At 39.9% G+C, this 21404-nt stretch overlaps 2 protein-coding genes across 2 annotated transcripts; both read left to right on the top strand.

The window, feature by feature from the left end:
- The first annotated feature begins 7553 nt into the window (after nucleotides 1-7553).
- LOC306715777 (guanylate cyclase activator 2B-like) lies at nucleotides 7554-8709 on the top strand. The gene is made up of 3 exons (XM_079186250.1): nucleotides 7554-7700; nucleotides 7898-8090; nucleotides 8207-8709. The coding sequence occupies exons 1-3, from the start codon at nucleotides 7626-7628 to the stop codon at nucleotides 8263-8265; spliced, it is 327 nt and encodes a 108-aa protein (XP_079042376.1). The 5' UTR covers nucleotides 7554-7625; the 3' UTR covers nucleotides 8266-8709.
- A 3696-nt stretch (nucleotides 8710-12405) lies between these two features.
- On the top strand, nucleotides 12406-15515 carry LOC306715684 (guanylin-like). Its single transcript, XM_079186132.1, has 3 exons — nucleotides 12406-12534; nucleotides 12777-12963; nucleotides 14663-15515. Exons 1-3 carry the CDS (start codon nucleotides 12463-12465, stop codon nucleotides 14731-14733), a joined length of 330 nt encoding a protein of 109 aa, XP_079042258.1. The 5' UTR covers nucleotides 12406-12462; the 3' UTR covers nucleotides 14734-15515.
- The last annotated feature ends 5889 nt before the right edge of the window (nucleotides 15516-21404 follow it).

The raw sequence follows: 21404 nt of genomic DNA on the forward strand, positions 1-21404 counted from the left end.
GCTTGATAATTACGAGTAATAACTTTTAAATAATCAAATTGTAAAAGTCATGGGAGCCAGGACTACACATTTTTCCTGTTTCCTCCAGCTCCTCCATCCTGTGTATGTTTTTTGTCTTCTTTATTCGTCACACCACAACAGAGGAATACCTGAATACATGTATTGGCACGTATGGGTGGTTATGAGTGAAAATGTAATCATCTTTTATATCGGACGTTCTTAAGGTATTGTGGGGTATCCACAGCACATCTTGCTCAGGGACCCAGCAATCATTTTCATATTATCTCATGTCAGCCCCGAATCATGCCTATGTGGGTCATCCTCACATCAACAAATAAATAAACAAACAAAAACACAGTGCAGTCTGAGGATCAGCCACACTTTGATGCAGCTGCAGCTGATCAGGACACTAGATCTAGATAATAAGTTACTTCACTTGGTCAGATAAACACGGCTCTGGTTGTTTTGTGCAAGGCATATACTAACACAACTCTTTTTAAAATTCCCACACCAGATAAGATAACGCCAACGCCCACTTTAAATGTAAACAGATCCAGTGTCCAATTCCATCACATCCGTGTTTGTGTGGGAGTTTTGTTGTCATTAGCTTTGTGTATAACGTATCATTTTTCAGCACAGCGGTTCCTTTAACTTTAATTTAAAATGAAGCAATCCAAAACTGCTTGTAACCAGTTCAACCAAAGAGTAAATATGTTGCTTGTTTCATTGGAATACTTTAAATCAAGTATCAAGTCATTTTCATTAAGAATTAGAATTTTACTAATCATTTTGTGACCTCTCAGATTCATCACGCAGCCCATTGTGGGGTTCCAAACTGAGATAAGAAACCACAGGACTACATCTACCGTCACACATTAAGTTAAAACTATTTGTTATTGAAATGTGGACGTGGCATCCAGTCTTATTGTAACTTTCATTATATTTCAAAGATGTCACAATAGCTTTTGTTATTATTAAATATTTGGCTGGAAAGGCATTGAAATTCAGTATTAAAATAAATCCCATTATGCAGTAAGTCCCATATATTTTCTTTATAAGAAGAAAGTAAAGCCTCAGTCTCTGTCTGCTGATCTATTGATATTGTTTTCACTCACATGTATATTTGAGTTTAAGGTGCTGGGAACATTGATCGCAGATACAACCCTAACCAGTATGACGTCCAGCCTGCAGGGAAAATAAACAACGCTGATTTATTGTTGAGGTATATATCGGCCGGGTGTAAATCTGACGATCTTGATAAATCCTGATAAATCCCCACAGCTGTAGTCTGCAGGTGCTGGACGAGTCATCTGTTTTAATTTATGGCTTCGTAGTGAAGCCGCCACTGTTAGGGCGTAAACTACAGCGTGAGACTAATCAGAGACCCTCCATAACACGATACATTTCTTCACGCCATGACCAGACTGTAAAGTAATGTGGATATGAACGACGGGTCGGGAAAATCTATACATTGTTGATCCAAATGATGCAGTAATAACAAAGATGTTTTTGGACTTTTCATATGAGAAATCAATTTGTGTCTTCCTTTAATTCCTTGAATCCCAAAATGTGTACTGTAAGTGTTGTGTTGTGTGACCTCTGGGTGCAGTCATGTTCCTTGCACTGTGTCGGCAAAATGTACTCCAATAAAATAATAACAGTTAGAAATAACAGGTGATCAGCAGTAAATAATAACACAGAACATTACAAGACATGCATTAGTGTTTCACATCATATATATGTAGCAGCCTTTGGTAACACAGGTGTAATTAACAACATTAATTTTGGCCCTGTGCAAATGTGTGTTGGCCAGGGCCCTGGTGGTGTGCATGCTGGCGCATTGGTATGACTGTGACACACACAATTGAATGAGACCATATATAATTTATTCAATTAATTCAAAAGGGCCTATTGATTTTAGCTGTTGACTGGAGGGTTTATTCAGATCACCGATTGTGCAGGGTGTGTAGAGACCGGCTCCTAATTAAGAATTGAGAGCAGCTTTGTGCTTTTCCCCCTCTTGACCAATCAGGGGGTGAAGACACCCTTGCTTTAGGGCTTTAGGGCTTATTGCTTTCTGATTCTTATGCAGACCTCATCTCAACATATAGCGGCAGCCAGAAGCGCAGGTCTTTAGCCCCTTTTGAGATTTCTTTGTCGTCGTTTGCTTTTCTGATTGAGGGTTATTTTGAGCACTGTGAAACCTATAGCTGCAGTGAATATTAAAGAACACCCTTCCAACAAGATGACCTGCATCAGGGCAGATCTTAGTACAATTTCTGCGAGAGTTTGTCCTTGCCTAACGATATCCACCTGCAGGTTATATTTGCTTTCCTTATTATCGTTAGGATAAAAGGGCGAGGAGGAGTTTTTTTCTTGTCCAACTAGTCACAAAAATATTCTGACATTTCCGTTTCTAGAAGCCAAAAGTTAACTTCATTTACATTTCAGGCGTTTTGACATTTCAGTGTATAATTGCTGTTTGAGAACAGCTCATTATCTCTTTATTTGCCGTGCTATTACATAACGTGTTTGACGCGGATGATTTGCTCAGTTTACAGCTTTAGACGTGACAGTCCAGTGTCTGTTTTACAAACCTAAAGGCTCAGATAAGAAGAGGTCGCAATAGGTCGTGGCACCTGAGTAATTTCATATAACTCACTTTTATGTGCTTGACGTTTAGGGATTCAAAGGCTCATGCAATAACTCAGATTTAATTTTGTTCCTCCTAAATGTCAATTTTCATAAGGCAATATGTTCATAAAGGAATAGTTCCACATTTAGAATGCATGCTTCGTTTGCTATCTTCCCGAAAGTTAGGTGAGAAAATAAATACCACTCTCATGTCTGTTTACACAAAACTACAGCCACCGGCTGGTTAGCTTAGCATAAAGGCTATGTGAAACAGCTAGTCTCTCTGCCCAAAGGTAGCAAAATATGGCTACCAGCCCCTCAAACACTCATTAATGTTGTATGTGAAGTGTTTCTACATTCCCCAGTTTCCAGTCTTTATGCTAAGCTAAGCTAACCAGCTGCTGTCTGCAGCTTCATATTTACCCTGCAGACATTACAGTATTGATCGTCTCACCTAATACTCAGAAAGAAAGTTCCAAAAATGTCAAACTGATCCCTTAAAGCCTCACCCTAACCCTAACCCATCCATTACAACATGATTGTAATAAACAAAACTGGAATAAACGTTTAGAGTCAAATTAAAACAATGAGCCAACCAAGCTTGTTCACGAACAAAAGTTCATTATATGTAAAATGAGTAATGTCTGCTTCAGCCACTCCCAGTGTGTTTCCTTTTATCCTTCTGGGAATAAGGCAGCTCATATCTGCATTTGTCATAACGGCTGTGTTAGTCACACTATGTTTTGACTTCCTGTAGAGTGGCAGCAGGGATTGGATGGTGAGGTCCAAAAGTATTTAAAAATGAGGAGCTGCATTTGATATCAAGTTTGGACACCGTTTTATAGTATTAAGTTTGGTTTCATTTTTACTAATAAATATGTCAACTTTTCACATCAATCATCAGTGAGAGGTCTGACTAAGGAAGGCGAGGGCATATTTTTAGGGTTCTGGCGTAGCCAGCGGATATCCGGGCCAAGACAAATTGTCCAACTAGCAACTTCAGATGTGAGAAGGGAGTTGGAGTTTAGTGACGACGCGTACGACCGGATTGTTTCACAAGCTAATATTAAACCAAATATCACGGTCAGCCGATAGCCGGTGGGTTCCCAGATTGCATTATGGCCAATGTGTCACTTTTGCTCTCCACACGGACTGTTTGCCTGCATTAAACCGAAGCGTTTCAACCAAAATGATACAAAAATCTTGTCCTGTTGCCTACATATTCTACATGTGAATGCAGAATCTGTTTATAGAGATTAATCACATGTGACGGCTTTTCACATATAAGAAAATTCAAATAAATGACTTTGACACATTTTTTTGACACTTTTTCAGACATTTCACAACTTAGTTTAACATGTGCGGGTCGAGGACATTTTCACCAAAAAAGCTCTGACTCTATGCTCACGTGGAGCATTTAGCTGCTATTTCCTCCAGGAGTTTGTGAAAAGCAAAACCGACCTAAAAGAGAGTGAATACTGGAGTTACATTAACCAGGTGGCCAGAAACATGATTTCAAATGAAACCAATGTTGACTCGTGTAAGTATTTTGCTAACACTTTAACAAGATTAAAAGTTGCTAGTGTGTCAGTGTTGTGTTTAGAGCTTGTTTCGTTTCCAAGTGGCCGAAATCATCAATTAAAGCCGGTTTAAAGAATCTAGATCATTTTATTCTCAGAGGGGGTCACAGATTCACGCTCAGCTAAAGACATAAAAAAGGGTCCTGAGGGAGAAACACTGCTTGCTGACCCACTTGACTATAAGATGTCTATGGTGAGAGGAGGTTATATAAATACTCTATTCACATTCAGGCTGATGGTTTACCGCCCTCCAGCCTACATCTGTCTTAGCTGTCTGACTAACTGCCTTTTTCCGCACGACTTGGAGACCTTTTTGACAAGCGCAGACGAACGGTGACTTGAAATCAATACCGCGCTTGAATTATGAAGTCAATTAGCACAAATGCGTTAACAGCTTCTATGTGGAGGTTTAGGTTGATGTGAACAGGGGTCACTGAGTGCAGTGAAATGTCAAAATCCATCATCTGTAATACGCAAACACTTCTTCACATCACATAAAAAGCACGAAAATTATGAATATTTCAACGAACTTAAATGATTTAAGTGGATCGCCTCCCCCTAATTTCTTTTACGTCACACCATACCACCCACACATTTTGGGCAGGGTAGCCGCATTCATTGCAGCCTTTTCGGCCTGATTTCAAAAGTTGGGCAAAGCCTTACCTGTCTGAAGTAAAGGTTATTGATTAACAATGCAATCTCAGTGCCATATACCACTCCCACCTGTCTGCATGGACTGTATGATACAGTGCAACCGATGATGAGTAATGCAGACGACGCTGCCGTTTTTTGTAGTCTTTCATCATTTATTGATCCATTATCTCGACCTGCTTATCCTGTGCAGCATCACCGGGGGCTGTAGCCTATCCCATCATAGGGCGAGAGGCCTCTGTCACAGGGGCAAAATGTAGACGGAATACCATTCACACACCCAACATGCGTGTCTTTGGACTGTGGGCGGGAACCCAAGCATGCTTGGATTAAACCACTAAGGAAGGAAAATGAGCTGTGGGTCCCAGTGTAGTCCAGTTAACCCCCTGCAGCTTTCTGTGCTACCAGGCACCCTTCTGGTCTGAAAAGTGAAGCCATTGCAGAGTTGCCTTAAACTCGCATTGTTTTTCTAATGGCCATCGGGGGCAACTCCTCTGGTTGCAAGAAAAGTGATAGTATAGAAGTCTATGAGAAAATGACTCTACTTCTCTCTTGATTTATTACCTCAGTAAACATTGTAAACATGAGTTTATGGTCTCAATCGCTGGTTTTAAGTCTTCTTCAATACAGCATGATGTTCAGTTAGTAGATTATGGTCCATTTAGAGTCAAATAGACCATAAAGCAGGGTATGCTTTTGGGCGTGGCTACCTTGTGATTGACAGGCCAAAACGTCAAACTCAAGGCCTCAAAACTGCAGTCCGCAAACCAATGGGTGATGTCACGGCGACTACGTTCACTTCTTATATACAGCCAAATGCGTAGTGTGTATGTATTTGTTAGTAATTGTTAATTTGTTTGTGGCAACTTTTGTTATCATGTAATGAAGTAAATTAGCACACTTTTATTTAGCCAAATCTGCTTTGCAAACAAATGACACAAGAAAGGGCTTGAAATAGAAAATGTTACACTCATCAACAAGACGGGGATAGAAGAGAAGTTAATAATAGAGGTACGATTCTGTTGTGTATACAGTTTTAACAAAACCAATTAGCAATGAATTAAATACTTGTTGGCAGAATCAAGTTATTGTTAGTTTGGGTTTCTTCAGAGGAACTGTTGATAGTTCAGATATATTAACACCTTATCCTCTACTGGCAAAAATCACCTCATAAATAGCAACTTCACACATTAACAACTAACTAATTAGATGTTGTGTTTTAGTCACTATTATATCTGACAGAAAATGAAAGCTTGATGACTGCTGTTGAGCTGTAATGTGCCACCCTGGAAGACAGATACACCCTTCATGCTCTGGAGCAGAAATGTGCTCAAGGAGCTCATTAAAAACCTCATTGGCCTGTCACAGCCTTGTGTATGTGGGAGCGTGCATGGGTCCAACAATAAGCATATTCAATTGATTATGTTCGCAGCCTCCCGCTGACCTTGAGAGGCATAGCGATTAGTCGTTTCATTACTGGAGGGTCATAGTTTTGATTTCTGCAGCGTTATCGACCTCATTACTGAAGCTTTTTTTGCTAAAAGGACAAATCTTTAGCGTTGAGGGAAATGCATCTATTGGTAATTGTGTTGTTTGTGATCTACAAACTTCTTTCCTAGTCCCGTTCCCTGAAAGCTTTTTCTATACAGCCAGTGTCTTGTTGGCCTTAAAGCACAAAGGTAGCATGCCCATGTCTTACAAGTGTCCCCGATTATTAATTCAGATCTGGACAGACTCGAGAGCTTAATAAATAAATAAAATGAACTTCATGTATTCTGCAGCAGAGGCAGAAATAGCTGTCAACTCATCCACCAGTTTTCAGTAAATACCATCTGAATATGGCACACTACGAGCTAATGAGAGAGCTGCAGGACACTCTCGCGGGATAACATTATATTTGCATTTATATTTAATGGTTTCAGCCTAGTTTCCTCACTCAGAATGTAAGTTAGGCAGAACAGTATCAAATGTAACAGCATATATTTTCTGTAGTATACTGTACATGTATATATAACACATGGGACTTTCATTTGAATATGACATGATATTTCAATATTCATTGAAATACAGAGGACTGTCTCTTTGGAACAACCTGCTTCCATCACTGTAATCCGAATCTGCTTTATCGTAAAAAACATCTGAAAAGGACTTGAATTAGCAAAGGTTGTGTGTATCTTTTGATCCTTTTACCCTCCTGTCAAGTATGACTACTGATACCTAACGGGGAATGTCTTCATAAGCCACCATTGGCTTTTAACCTCTAATGCTATGTATAATGTTAAATATATAAAATGTTTAAAGGTGTTTTATGTATATGTGCAAATAAACAAAATCCAAAATGATCCACAGGTCTGTCAGACATGCCATCACATGAAACATTTGCATGGATGTGAGTAACAGGACTTTCTAACAATGGGCTGGTGTGGCTTCACCGTCATCAATGGAGCAAATGGTAACTGTTTAACCAACCAGATTTGTGATCAATTCTGCAGAGCAAAACAACCATAACAATATTCCGATGAGGCCATAGATTGATTTATGAATTCCACTTTACAGCCCTGTAAAACCCATCACTACTCATTAACCCGTGAGAAAAACTTTGCTCCCATTTGGTCACGTGACCGCCGGGCTGCGGGGCCAGAACCGTTTAAAAAGGCAGCTTGTGGACGGCGAGAGAGCAGACACTGAGCTGAGCACCTGCTGAGCAACATCACGAGACAAACAAAGACGCTGCAAGATAAACCGCTGTCAACTGTAACCATGAAGGCCGCTCTCGCCACCATCGCTGTCCTCGTCCTGGCTCTCGGCTGCACCTCTGAGGCTGTGCAGGTTGAAGTAAGTGTTGACATTTCTGTGTGCCTGACTGGCCTTGACAATGGCATTGTTCACGCAGACTGCTACAAACCTGCATTCTGTACTCTCGTGGATTACAAACCACACTGTTGACTTCATTATTTGCATATTTAGCAAACTGGGCGTTTTGGTTTGATTGCAGCTCTTTTAATGGCAACATCTGCCTTTTTTTTTTCAAGGAGAACGGATTGACTTTCTCTCTGGAAGCCATCAAGAGGCTCCAGGAGCTGACGGAGAGCAGCGATGTGACCGGACAACAAAGCCCACGACTCAGGGCGAGCTCTGGGTCCGTCTGTGCCGACCCCATGCTGCCGCAGGAGCTCCTGCCCCTCTGTAGGCAGAGGGGAGCATCTGCGTCCCTCAGCAGACTAGGTGAGACCATTATATACGGAGCAGCGAGTCTTTGTGATGCAGTTTTAAGTCCGTCGATCGCATGCTCATCGAAGTACAGGTGATTCAACAGTTGTTGTTTTTTGTCTTTATTTCAGCTATGGTTCCCTTGGATGTCTGTGAGATCTGCGCCTTTGCTGCCTGCACTGGCTGCTAAATAAACGCAGCCAGCCAGAAACATCTTGCCCAGCTTAAGACTTGTGATTCTTCTCCTCCCCCCTCAAAACCATGTCAGGGAATTTCTCAAATGTTTGTCTGCAATGTTGAGATGATGACTTTATGTTCCCTGACCACAGAGGCTCTGACTCTGGCCCATTGGGCACTTTATACATTTTAAAGTTGCCGTTAGACATAAAACTCCCCCAAAAACAAATCAGACAAACTGAGGTCTGTTGTTTTGTGAACTGTTACTTTGTACTTTATTGTCTGCTGACAGTTCTTTACCGTACATTATATTTTTGGAATTGACACTGTTTGTTACATTTCTATCTTACCAAGCTTTGTACCGTACACATATTTAAAATAGAAGTTTCTTTTTTCCTCATGTTTCTTCTTTTTTATTACCATTGTTTTGAATAAAAAGCTTTCATTGATACATCAATCCGTACAGTGTGCTGTTTCCTGCATATTCAAACACACTATTACTATCATTATTACTATTACTATTTGCATTTTATTGCCATTTGTAAAAAAAAAAAGAAAACGTTTTGTTTTAAAAAAATATACTTAAAGCTGCTGTTTTGGCCAATAGGGGGCTGAAATGAACCAAAGCTGACAGACACAAAGTCACAACCATCTGACCTTATAGCTTATAATGTTCATTTTAACACATCCAGCAGACACAGAGCAACATTAGCCTTCATTTGGAGTCGAGTCTGTGGACACCTGGCGAATGTAAAGTCAATATTTACTGGCCTTTTAGCTCTGTTTTGGTCTCCTCCTGGAAAACATATACTAGATGCTCAACTTTCCTTATAAGCTCCTCGATCGCTAGTTTTTTCTTTCTTTGGTGTGTTGCTACAGTAGGCTGTTACATCAGAGTTTGTTTGCCAGAACGACTGTGTAAATGTGCTGTGTTCGTTTGCATTCAAGCCTTCTTGCCTTCACGTCAGCCTCATATCTATATATGTCCATGTTCTATATGGTGAATAATTTATTCTGTGCATCTAATCTGACTCAGCCAAACTAGCTCATTATACAGGTGTACTAGGCACTAGTGGATTCTCTGACACCTACAATATACTCACAGCCTTATGAAGGTATACTCATTAATGTACTTCTGAGTGTGCATATCTGAGGGATACGAATGTACGTGATTATATGTGCTACAGAACTTGCTGTATAGTGCAGTACGTATGTGCAGCAATGCCTGCAAGGTCAATTCTGGTACTTTTTGTTGACTTAAATGGGAAATAAAATGTAATGAAATGTTGGAATTATACCTTTGTATACAAGAAGGGGATGCGTTAAATGTTGACGTATCTGAATCAAAAATACGTTAAATATATTTCATTTCAGCCTCATAAAACACACAATGCCACGGGATTAACATTGTGAAACAATTTATGCAACAAAACTAACTTGGTTAAGATGATAGGAAATATCATGGCTTTTGTTCAAATCATAATGTAACAACACAACTAGTGTGAATGCACAACTTTCTCATGCAACAAGCAGAACAACGTTACGTTGCAACCGTAAATGTTTCGTCTTGCTTTCACACACAAACAGCTGTCTGCTGGTTGTAAGTAGTTAGTGGACTTTCTTGCTTCTTACGTTATTATTACAACTTTCAATAATGTGATAATAACACCTAATATAAAAAATAACAGCAGCTCAATAGACTACATCACTTTCTCTGACTATGAACTATTAGAATGTATTTGACCAGTTTAAGGCAATAGAAAAAAATACATTCAATTCAATGGACATTTAATAAAGTGAGTCAGTATCTTTCCTCCAGTATATCCTCTTGGAAGTAAAAAGAAGGATTTAAAATATAATGTATAGGAGATAGAAATTGTATTTATTTATACACAAATACATATGAACAAGTAAACAAGTTGATTCAAATACAGAGAAAACATAGACCTTCCAGAGGCTTGTTGAACAAGGATTGTTTTTCTCTCAGTTCTGGATGATGGTGATGTCACATTGTTTGACATTCCGCTGCCTCTGAGTCTCTCGCTCATTGCAGGTGATTAATAATAATACTCACCAGACTTTACCGCACGTGGTGCAGTAGGTTTGCTACTCCGATGAGCAACATAATAACCGCTGGTACTATTTATCTACAAAGCCCTTGTTGCCCATATCTGTCATCCGAACGCTAATGTACACCAGTGAGTGGTTGACGCACCGCGAGCACAGAGCCTGAGCTCCAACTCTGTGGTTATATCAGTTGTATTGTTTTTTTTCTGACTGAACTGATTAAAGGGCGTTGCTGTGAAAGAATAGGCATGCTCAGTACAATAAAGGTTAATTAAATGAATAGAATAGAAGATAACAAACAAGTCGGGAAGCACTCACATGCGGTTTAAAAATAAAAATAATCTCAGATTCAGTTGTTTGACTTTAGATTGAACCCTGTTCGCTGCATACTTAAGTAATGTTTAACTTAAAGCATCAGTGAGCTTCTACTAATATTCCATTCACATCCCATTAAAAAAAAGATATTTTATTATTCTTTATGAAGACATACTGTGCAGATTGTCTTTCACCTTTTACATCAGAAGCAAAAATCTACTTTCACTTTTAGAAGGATTATTTCACTAAATTGTGTCATAAACCACACTGGATCCTTCCATTATTAACGATTTAAGAATGTAATGTAATGTTCATTTATGTCCTGCACATCCTTGACTTGTCTAGTTTGGGAGTTGTAATGGTCCAGATGGTGCTTCCATTCTCTATTTTAACAATGTCCAGTATCTTCAACATGTTACCTCTCAAACCTGAACATACTTATCCTTTGGGCCGTGGATCTTTTCAAACATGATTTTTCCCAGAAGCAACATAAATATATATGAACTAAAAGCTTCCCATTATGTATTTAAATGTCCTCTTGGACCTTCATAAGAGTTATATAATGTGTAATCAACAGAAATATTTTAGTCTTTATGGATTTTCTAAATAATACTTACTAGTTACTTTATAGGGTTTCCATTAACAGCCAGTGTGTGTGTGTGTGTGTGTGTGTGTGTGTGTGTGTGTGTGTGTGTGTGTGTGTGTGTGTGTGTGTGTGTGTGTGTGTGTGTGTGTGTGTGTGACAGTGAGGGACATTTCTTTATCATATAGAGAGTATTGTGATCCAACAAGTCCCAAAATATACTTAAAGATCAGATATTATGTATCTGTTATTTATTCATATTTTGGTGGTCTACTAGTGGATCTTTGCATGCTTCGTTTCTTTTTTTGTCATCTATTGCCATAACGGTTCATTTTATCTCATGTCCCTTTAGCTAGTTGCAGAGAGTTTGGCCCAAAATACAAAACAAGCAAAGTCTGTCTCTAAGCTATAAAAACAATAAATACACAAGGAATCGGAAGCCTTGATTTCCTCTTGTATCTCAGCAGAGTAAAACCTGCCAAAATTGGTCGATGTTGTGACTCTGATGCGACCTCTGAAGCAGAGTCTGAGTTCACAGAGTGAGGATACAGACTGTGACTCCCAACGACGTCACAGCTGTGGCTCTTATCTGTTGTCCGACTGAGGTAAAGGGCAGCTCCTTCTCACCAAAGTTAACCGAAACATCCAAGGGGAGTCAGTGTGTGATATCATTTGAATTGGTGGTACTGACTGTTTGAGCATTTCGAGGGTTTATTAGATGTTTGCATTAAGGTGGGTTTTTCCCGACACATAAAATTACCATTTGTCTCTTGAAAGCGTCCTAATTTGCAAATATCACAGCCATGCAAACAAGTGACCTATATTGGGACAGCTTTGTACGCTTCCTTATCAGACAGCTCTGTGACAAATATCTGTGGGCGAGAAACAAGGGGTGAGATTTATTAGGTGGCCCTGAGGCATTGTATGCGTTAGTGTGACACCCAAAGTCAATAGCAAAATATTACGGCTGACGGAGTAAACGACAGAAATAGAGGTTGTAAACAAATTTAGAGGATAGTGATTATAAACTAAAAAAGAGGATCCAAAGCGCTTGCAGGGCGTAAACCTTTGGTTTATCTTTGTCTTGTAAGTTTCCCTTCTACCTTTACTCCCCTCACCCTGCCAGTTATTTGTGTTAATAAATCACTAATCTGTCCTGACGCCTTCATAAGAGGCAGAGCCGAGACACAGCGACCACAGAAGAAACTCCCTTCGATACTGAGAGGCGCCTTGCATCATCTGAAAATGAGAGTGCTCAGCGTCGTCCTGCTCGTGGTGCTGTGTGTGTGCAGAGGAGCTCTGGGTGTGCAGGTTAAAGTGAGTATCACTTGTTCTTTGAAATGCTGTTGACAATTTGTTTCTGTTTCTCTGTCAAGGGGCCTTTTTGTTGTTGTTGGAAAAATGTTGCCGGGCAGATCTGAGGATGTGTTTTACCTCATCTTACTTAAACAACTGCATTTTAACACCAAATATTCTGTCTAGTCATGTTTTCCTTTACTATCCAGTCCTCTCTCCATTCCCATGACAAGACTCCACACACTCTCTTTCTCACCCACCAGGTTGGAGACAGCAGCTTCCCCTTGAAGGCAGTGAAGCAGCTGGAGGAGCTGATGGATTTAGACGGCAGCGTTAGCCCTCACCTCGCCGAGACCAGCGTTGTAGCCGTGTGCACTAACCCCGTCCTGCCGCAGGTCTTTCGGCCAGTGTGTCAAGGGAAAGGAGCAGGCATGGTTTTCTCCAAACTAGGTAAGACTCAGAAAAGGCCAAACAAACAAACAAACATAATGAAAAATGTGTGTAGGACATCAGGTTCACTTTGGCACCAACACATTCTGGCGTTGAATTACAATGTCTCCTTCTATTGTGTTGAAAACCCCAACAACAGCAACAGCAACAACTCTCAGTAGTTTCCAGCTGTGGCATTCAGCCCCAAGGCCATTGGTTCCCTTTCTTTCAAAGGGCTAATCACTGCTTAATTAAGAAAGCCAGGCACTGTTTCTAGGAAACTTAGCTCAAACTGGAGTAAATTGTGCATTTGTTCTGTTGTATTTTTTAATTAATACACATTTGGTGCAATACAGACTTTTTTCGACACAAAGACAATTGTCAACTATTTTTCAGTTTTGTTTTTTAATGGGATTTGCTGACAATAATCATAATAATATAATATCACCAAACATTTCCTCTAACTAAGAGGCTGCATCAACTGGAGCTGGTTAGCTTAGCTTAGCATTTAGACTGGAAACAGGGGGAAACTGTGAGCCTGTTAGCCTCAAAGTTGGAGTTCCTAAACTAGACATCACATAACAACTGAAGCTCACATTGTCAATGGTAAACCATCAACTTAAAGGCAGCATTTGCTTCTATTTAATTACATAATGCATACTATCATATGGTAAACCTGTTCTGCATGTAGATCGATGTCACAATCTGTCGCCAACGTAATAGATTACTAGCTGGTTACGGTAAACAGTCTCTAAAAGTTATCTTCTCTGCACAAAAGTTATTGAGGAAAATGGTAAAAAGGCAGATGGAGGTTGCAATGCTGAGAGTTCAACATGCCAAATAAACATGCGTTTGTCATACATGTCATACATGCGTTTTGTTGACATTTGGTGTCTTTCAAGAAAGCAAATAAGCACACTTCTCAAAATGTCAAATATCCCTTTAATAACCAAACTGCTCCACTGGGCTAGCTGCTCATTGTCACTCCCAACTTCAACCCGTGACGCTCTACGTGCCCCGCTGCTGCACAGGAAGTTAGGTTGAAGCACCAAAACCGCTTAGTTAGGTTTACCGAAAGAGTGTAGCTGACGTTAACTTGACTAACGTGTCACATGACTAACGACCGACGTGACATTATGACAACATTTACTTTTCATCTCCTTGACGACAGTCCTGTGTTTGTTTGACCCCCCTGCCCTCTGCCTTGTGTGGACTATCTCGATCTTTGTGATACGACAGTCGCTCCTTCTCATAATGTGGCTGTTGGGTTCACAATGGAGTTAGTAAAAATCACACAGTAAACGATCTCAAACTTGCTCTCAGGTACCCTGTTTGATCAACAGTCGTGTTACTGAGACACACGCTCGCTCTCAGACTTGACACTAAAGACACGGACGGCAGGCGCAGGCTTCCACCAGTTCGCTTGCATGGATTCCTCGGTTCCACTGTTTACACATGGTATTATGCACAGCCTGCAATTGGTGCATCATAAAGCGGCTCTGGAATGATAATGCCCGACGAGAGGTCGATGACAGGTTGTTCAAATAGTCTTCGGGGGCCATTGAAGCTCATCAGACACAGACTGCACACGGAGCTCATTATCAATATTAGCCGCAATTCATTGGACTTGAAAAGATGGCCCTCGGATGGTACAAAAAACACATTTATGGTCAGATGAATATCTATGTTGATATGTTTTTCTTTTTTCTGCACTTTCCAGTGTCAATCATCACGTCTTTGGATCCTTGTGAAATATGTGCCAACCCCTCCTGCTTTGGGTGTCTGGACTGAGGCTGCCATCTGCTAGACGCACAAACGCATCGATTGAGAGCATCTCGGGTCGTCGTCCGCCTGAGTTCATGTAAATTTACATGTGTAGAAGATTGGCAAAACAAGTCCCGTCACCCAGCAACCAAGCCCAACGGGTTTCAGGGCTCGGTGGTCAAAGTAATACATTTTTCTAGATACATAAAACTATGTTGGTCCCCTTTTTTGAAATATGTTTTGGTAAATTCTTTGGGCTACATAGTACCTTGTGAGTAAAGTGTCAAAGCAGAAGTTCCGTAGTGTTTGGATATTACTCTGTTGTCTTCAACATGCTTTCATATTGAACTTTTAATTTATTGAGTCTGATGCTGCTTCTTGACAATAGAAAATGTGTATTCTTTGCACGCTTGAAAGCTGTTTTTACTTGTAGTTTCAACAATACAGTGATGCTCACAAATTCAGCGTCTTACCTTTACACACACACACACACACACACACACACACACACACACACACACACACAAAAAGGGAGTATGCTGTTACAAACTGAATGGAGAAAACAAATAAAGGCCATTACATTTAGTCAAATGGAAACACTAAAGTGAGTGAGACTGATTCCACTTTTAAAATAGAAGAGTTGCTATCCAGCTGATGAATCACTCAATTCACACACTGGGTTGCAAAACCGATAACTGTCTGCGTGTACATTCTCTCTTACTGTGGTTTCAGACAATCTTCTTTCTTTTTTCTATCAAAAACTACTACTATTGCAAAATAAACATTTGAGACAATGTCCGACGGATTGTCTCAGTAACCACCATCACGCGGCTCTGATTTTCCGTGTGGGAAATCTTCTCCCACATGTTCCAATAAAATGTCATCTGGCAGCAGGATAGCCAACTGGAGCAGCTAATTTATGGAACAGCAATCGGGAATGTGCCCTACTGACACCAGGAATCAATGTCTATGTCATCAGTTCCTAACCCCTGTGCTTCTCAGCCATCAGGTGGCAGACATGGTCAACACTCATTACAGGAACTCCTATTTGAAACTGTTTAAAGCTATCCTGCTGCCTGCATTCTGGTTATCTGCACCCACTGATCTATAAACCCTAAAATGTGAGTTTATTATTATCATTATTGTTATTATTAGTAGTAGTAGTAGTAGTAGTAGTAGTTGCTGTTGTTGTTGTAGTAAGACCATCCACAAAAACAACATTAATCTCAAAATGAGAAGACATGATTCATGCCAGATTTATATGCTAATTTCCGTCTGCAGTCCCTGGGCATAGACACAGAACAATCGGCAGACACTAAATACATTCATTTATATGCAACACCATTACGTAAACCAATTGCTCAATATAACTTTTTTTGCACCATGGGAAAAAGACCCAAAGATTAATGGATCAATCAATATACTAAAGGGATCAGCCGCAACAAACGCTTAATCCTCAGTGGCTGACTGATTCCCCTCCAATATGCGCATTTAAATAATTACAAATAATGCTGGGCCTTTTTATTTACTGTGGTAGTGACTCACACAAACAATTGTAAAAATGAATGACAATCCACATACGGAAAGTGACAAATTCAGAAAAATGTACTGTAGTTCAACCTAGTTCTTATTTTAATATTTGGAGCCTTAATTGGTTAGAGGGAAGAAAACATTATACAGAAGTATGTTCATGGCTACACTCTTTTTTTCCAAGAAGTCAGTCAAATGTTTCACAGACAGAAAATCAGACAATGTAGAAAAGAATACGCAGCAAACAAAGCAAAAAGACAATAGGCCTGGTTAAAATAATCCTTGAAATACAATAAGAAGAACAAAACAGAATAAGCACAATAAAAGTAAAATAAAATCGTGAAACAATTCTTTTTTAATTTAATTTAATTTTTTTTTTAATTCAATTTTCTAAACTGAGAAACAGTAAGAGAGAGACACGTCTGCCAACAGGAGTTAAACGAAGGCGGAAGTAGCTGGGAGTGACACCTCTTGCCACAGCCTCATCCTCAGCGTATGTCGACCTCTGGCGGTTGTTAAGCGACGTCACAACAACGTCAACGTTCCAGAAATAATGGACTCTTCCAACTCTTCTCACGTGGTGGAACACATTTACCGGGTCAATTTGTTTTCTGTTTTTTAAGACAAAAAAACAAAACACTTCACCTTTTGTCAACAGAGTCGACGTAACGTCAGGTAAGTCTGCTGAAACATTTCGCGTTGTGCTTGGTAATTGCTGTATTTACGTTTGAAGCGATCCTTTATTTCTTTGGAAATGTTAACAAAGTATTGGAATGTCGCTGTTGCAACATGAGGGCTGTACTTCACAGACAGTTGGGACGTCTCGTGGATCGTCATGATCTACCTTCGGGATAACTTGAAATACCATACAACGAAATTTCGTTTCTGAGGGCTACCAAATGAAATTTCGTTGTATCACTACGATGACAATAAAAATCTCTGTGACTTTACCTTTAGAAACAAATCTTGCTGTAGAAACTGTCCCTTTTTTTCTTTATAATTTTGCAATATGTGCTCATTTGCACCACTAGGCTCGTTGGTCTAGGGGTATGATTCTCGCTTAGGGTGCGAGAGGTCCCGGGTTCAAATCCCGGACGAGCCCTCGTTTTTTTTTTTCTTCTACGGGAAAGCTCTTGCTTCAGGTTGGGAAAAAGCTACATTGTAGGCTACAAATGCTCTGCTAAAACAGGTAAATGGAATACAAACACACACACACACATATAACAGTTTGTTCCTGCTCTTCATTGAAGCTATTATGGTTACCCTGAATTAAACATTCAAACCCCAGACCCAAGACATGCATTATTCCATCAAATGAAAAATATTGAGGATGGCTTGCTATTATTTTAGACATATTTCCCCAAAATTTAACCTGACTAAACTTTGTAATCTCAAGTGGAAAATAAACGTCTGCCGGTTGGATCAGTGTTTAGCTACACAACATTGGTTTGTGCTGTGTGACCCACCGATTTATCTTTTACAACTGCCTGATCACATAACATAATAACAATGATTTTAATTTGTATTGCACCTTTCATACTCAAATTACAGCTGAAATTAGGCGACTTTAGACATACGACTATAAATGAAAGAAAAAGATTGAAACAACAGTTAAAACTTAAAAATACATCCAAAAAGATACAACAAACAATAAACAAATGACACGGGTTCTGAAATGAAATGATAATGTTTTATTTAATCAACAACAATTATGATAGTAAATTAAGTCTTTTATCAAGCAAAAAGGCAAAACAGTCACTGTTTCCAGCCTCTCAAATGAGAGGATTTCCACATTTCTGACATTTTATTTAAGAAATCATTAAGTAGTAGATCGACAAAATATTCAACAGATCTATTCATAATGAAAGTAATTATTTGTTGCTGCCTTAAATGACTTGGTGGAAAACAAATAAGTACATGTAAAGTACTTAGTTTTTAGGTAATACTGTATATTGTCGTAATTTCAGAGGAAAATATTATAATTTGTATACATTTGTTTGACAGTTATATTCTTTGCAGATTAAAATGTTCTAACACAAATCACAATCTCTGCCTTTGAAATATGATGCATTGCATGAACTAGCACTGGATAAAGTAGTTAAAATAGCTACAGCATTAAAATGTCCCTTAAACCCTGAACATTAATAATGCAGTAGTATAACTTGTATAACAATATAACACTGAGACTTGTCCCTCTTTAAGAATGAGTACTAATGATGTCTTGGTACATTTTGCTGGTAATTCCCACCAGAGGGCACAATTTACTAAACTTTCTTTTCTACATTCAGCAGACTTCATAGCATGTTGGGTATAACCTCTGCATACATCTATTATCCTCATGCAATATTAGAGTAAACAATGAATCAGATTACAAATATGACTGTAGTTATCTGTGTCCATGTTGTTTCTCGTTGTACGTGTCCTGACTATGTCCTGGCACCTTTTTATTGGAAAAAAAGGGATTCATGACAAGCGTACGTGTTCACACTTGCAAAGGTCATGATAACCCCTGCTGAGTTCCAATGAGCCATGAGAAATCATGAGACTCCCTTATCTTCTCTGTAAAGGGACTGTTTTATTTTCACAGCTTGTCTTAAATATGAACATTTGGTTCTACAACTTATACTGTTCAGGGCCAAGCTGCTGGAGTATCCCAGTGTGCACTTTGAGAGAAGTTTGATGACAGTCCATGTTCGGGCCAACAAGCATTTAGACAGAAAACCACATTCACGTCGAAGATTTAGAGTTCCCCTCTCACTTAACGTGCAGGTCTTTGGACTGTGGGAGAACATGTAAAGTCTATAAGGCCCGGCGGGGTTCAAACCCACAGACTTTTTGTTGTAAGGCTATCAGGGAAACCAAGTGAAAACATCTGTGTGTTGACTTTGAAGTCTTTACGCAGCCCTGAACCTCCTCTTCCCTTCGCCCCCGCTCACCCAACACATTCTCACTCTCAACTCGTCGAGAGGCTCGGTCAGTGGCCACATGCCTCAAACTGTATGACGCTCCAGGCGCCCCTCTAGCGTCGGTCTTGGACGTGTCAGGGACGGCAATTTCAGTGTGTCGTGTCCACAGGAAACGTACAGCTTCCGCTCGGGCTGCAGCTTTTGATTATTAAGGTAATCGACTATTCTACCGATACTTCCATTGATTAATCGGATAAGAAATACTTTGGCTTTATTATTAAAGAGCGAAAGTAAATATACAAAGAAGAAAAGAAATTCAGGTTTCAAATTGCAAACCCATTTAGTGCCTTTAATTACATTCTGGGTTTTAAATAAAACATTTTCTGAAATTCAAACAAATAAAGAAAAAAAATATTTCAAATGACTTTAGCAAAGGTACACATCTTATGGGCTACAAAGGTACTGTAACTTCAACTGATCGAACTGTGATGATGTGTTTGAATTCAAAATTCAATCCACAAATTACATTTCTCCAAACCAATAACTGTTTTGGGATCGCTATCAACAGCTATCAACCTGCGCTCCATTGATAGCGCCACTACACGAACACCGGGGTGCGGGGAGGATTAAACAAAGCCTTAGTCCTATGATTTTTACATTGATGATTGTTAGTAATCAAGTTACTTGACGAATTGTTTCAGCCCTAATGCAGTCTCTTTTCTAAATAAACGTCCAACGCTTACTTATGCAACAAAAGTACTTGGTTAAGCTTATGAAAGAATCGTATAAATAACTAAATTTGTCAGATAACTGGCGTTAGCTAAGTACTTAAAACAAAAGTAAGGTAAAAAAAACCTCAATGTTGACTTGTCATACAGGACACGAACAGCTGTCTCCTGAGTGAAAGTCCTGTGTTTGTACGTCTCATGGGCCAGAAGGTGATGGTTTTGCCAAAAACTGAACATGACAATGATGATAAAAATAGTAATGATTGGTTCTCCAGCTGGCTATCCACTCGTGTTGGCTCCAGGAAAGAGACGAAGAGTCCCGTTGTAACGTCAGTAGGCTAAATCCAGAATCCAGCAGCAGAAGTGAACGGCCCGCTGCATGGCGACATGCATAGCTCAGTGTTCAGCGCCCTGAAGCCCCGCCCCCCACTGCTGCACAGTGTGCCGTTTGCTTGTTTATTCAAAGGTTATAATTACTGAACACGTCACGTGTCCAAATTGCAAGGCACTCCTGCCGAGTGTGAAGTAGATCGGATGAACAGTACAGACAGACAGATTCCTTTCCTTATACTTTCTAGAAGCGACCAGTTAGACATCATCAAATCCACATCGAACAATGAAATTCCAAACCTCAAATACAGAGTAAATCTGTGCCACCTTTGTTCTCTGGGAGCGTACCTCCCTCTTTAAAGATTCATCCAAAGGAAAGTTTTGCAGCGGAACCACCAACCCAGTCTGGAGGAGGACGTTTGTGTCCTGAATAATAATCAGAGCCGTCTGACAAAGTCTGCGATCAGATCCATCTGACTGGCTGTGTTGGAAATGTTAACTGGTGTGAAAGACTTTTGCTCCCACCTGTTCCCAAGCTATAACAAAACACAATGCAGACACCTCTGCTTGATGTACGGGGACATGTAATGAATACAATCAGTAAAAGGTGAGAAAGTGACAGTTACAGCTAAAGATGAAAACAAAATGTGACTTTTAATGTCCTCTGATTAAATCATAGGAAGTAAGTTTTGACACTTTCTTTGGAGGAGTGTATCTGTGAATTAATAAATATGAATGACACAAAATCTCACTGGCTCATAGCACTTTGTCCTTTTGTCCCCTGTTTGAATAAGAATATGTACATACTAGATCCTCCTTGCTCTGGACACACATTTTCGTAAAGTTAGAAATTGAACCCAGTTCATCCAAACAACGTGTCGGGTCAACCGGCAGGACGGACGAACACACTGTCAATTATTAGTATGAGCAACCTTTGGACCTTTGTTACGTTTGGCCGGCTGAGGCGTCCTGCTTCGGCACATGGCTCTCACAGCCTTAACGCAAGAAAAAAGAAACAAAAGCAATCCGTGCACACTGGAGGCCATGCCACAGCAAACAGTTGCTCTCCTCTCCTGCAGGGTTCACAATAAGCAGAGATTTTCTTCCCAGAACAGGATGTGGCTGGAAGGACACGTGAGACGACAGAAGAACACAAAGTGAGACAGAGAGAGCTGTTTGGTGTTTTAGTTGAACCAACCAGTAA

This window comes from Pholis gunnellus (assembly GCF_910591455.1).
Source record: "Pholis gunnellus genome assembly, chromosome: 3".
Classification (NCBI taxonomy): domain Eukaryota; kingdom Metazoa; phylum Chordata; class Actinopteri; order Perciformes; family Pholidae; genus Pholis; species Pholis gunnellus.

Bases quoted from the DNA above. Each gene is read 5' to 3' on its own strand.
- LOC306715777 (XM_079186250.1), top strand. From the start codon at position 7,626: ATGAAGGCCGCTCTCGCCACCATCGCTGTCCTCGTCCTGGCTCTCGGC. The intron at 7,701-7,897 runs GTAAGTGTTGAC...TTTTTTTTCAAG, and splicing joins CTGAGGCTGTGCAGGTTGAA to GAGAACGGATTGACTTTCTC. The intron at 8,091-8,206 runs GTGAGACCATTA...TCTTTATTTCAG, and splicing joins TGCGTCCCTCAGCAGACTAG to CTATGGTTCCCTTGGATGTC.
- LOC306715684 (XM_079186132.1), top strand. From the start codon at position 12,463: ATGAGAGTGCTCAGCGTCGTCCTGCTCGTGGTGCTGTGTGTGTGCAGA. The intron at 12,535-12,776 runs GTGAGTATCACT...CTCACCCACCAG, and splicing joins CTCTGGGTGTGCAGGTTAAA to GTTGGAGACAGCAGCTTCCC. The intron at 12,964-14,662 runs GTAAGACTCAGA...TGCACTTTCCAG, and splicing joins CATGGTTTTCTCCAAACTAG to TGTCAATCATCACGTCTTTG.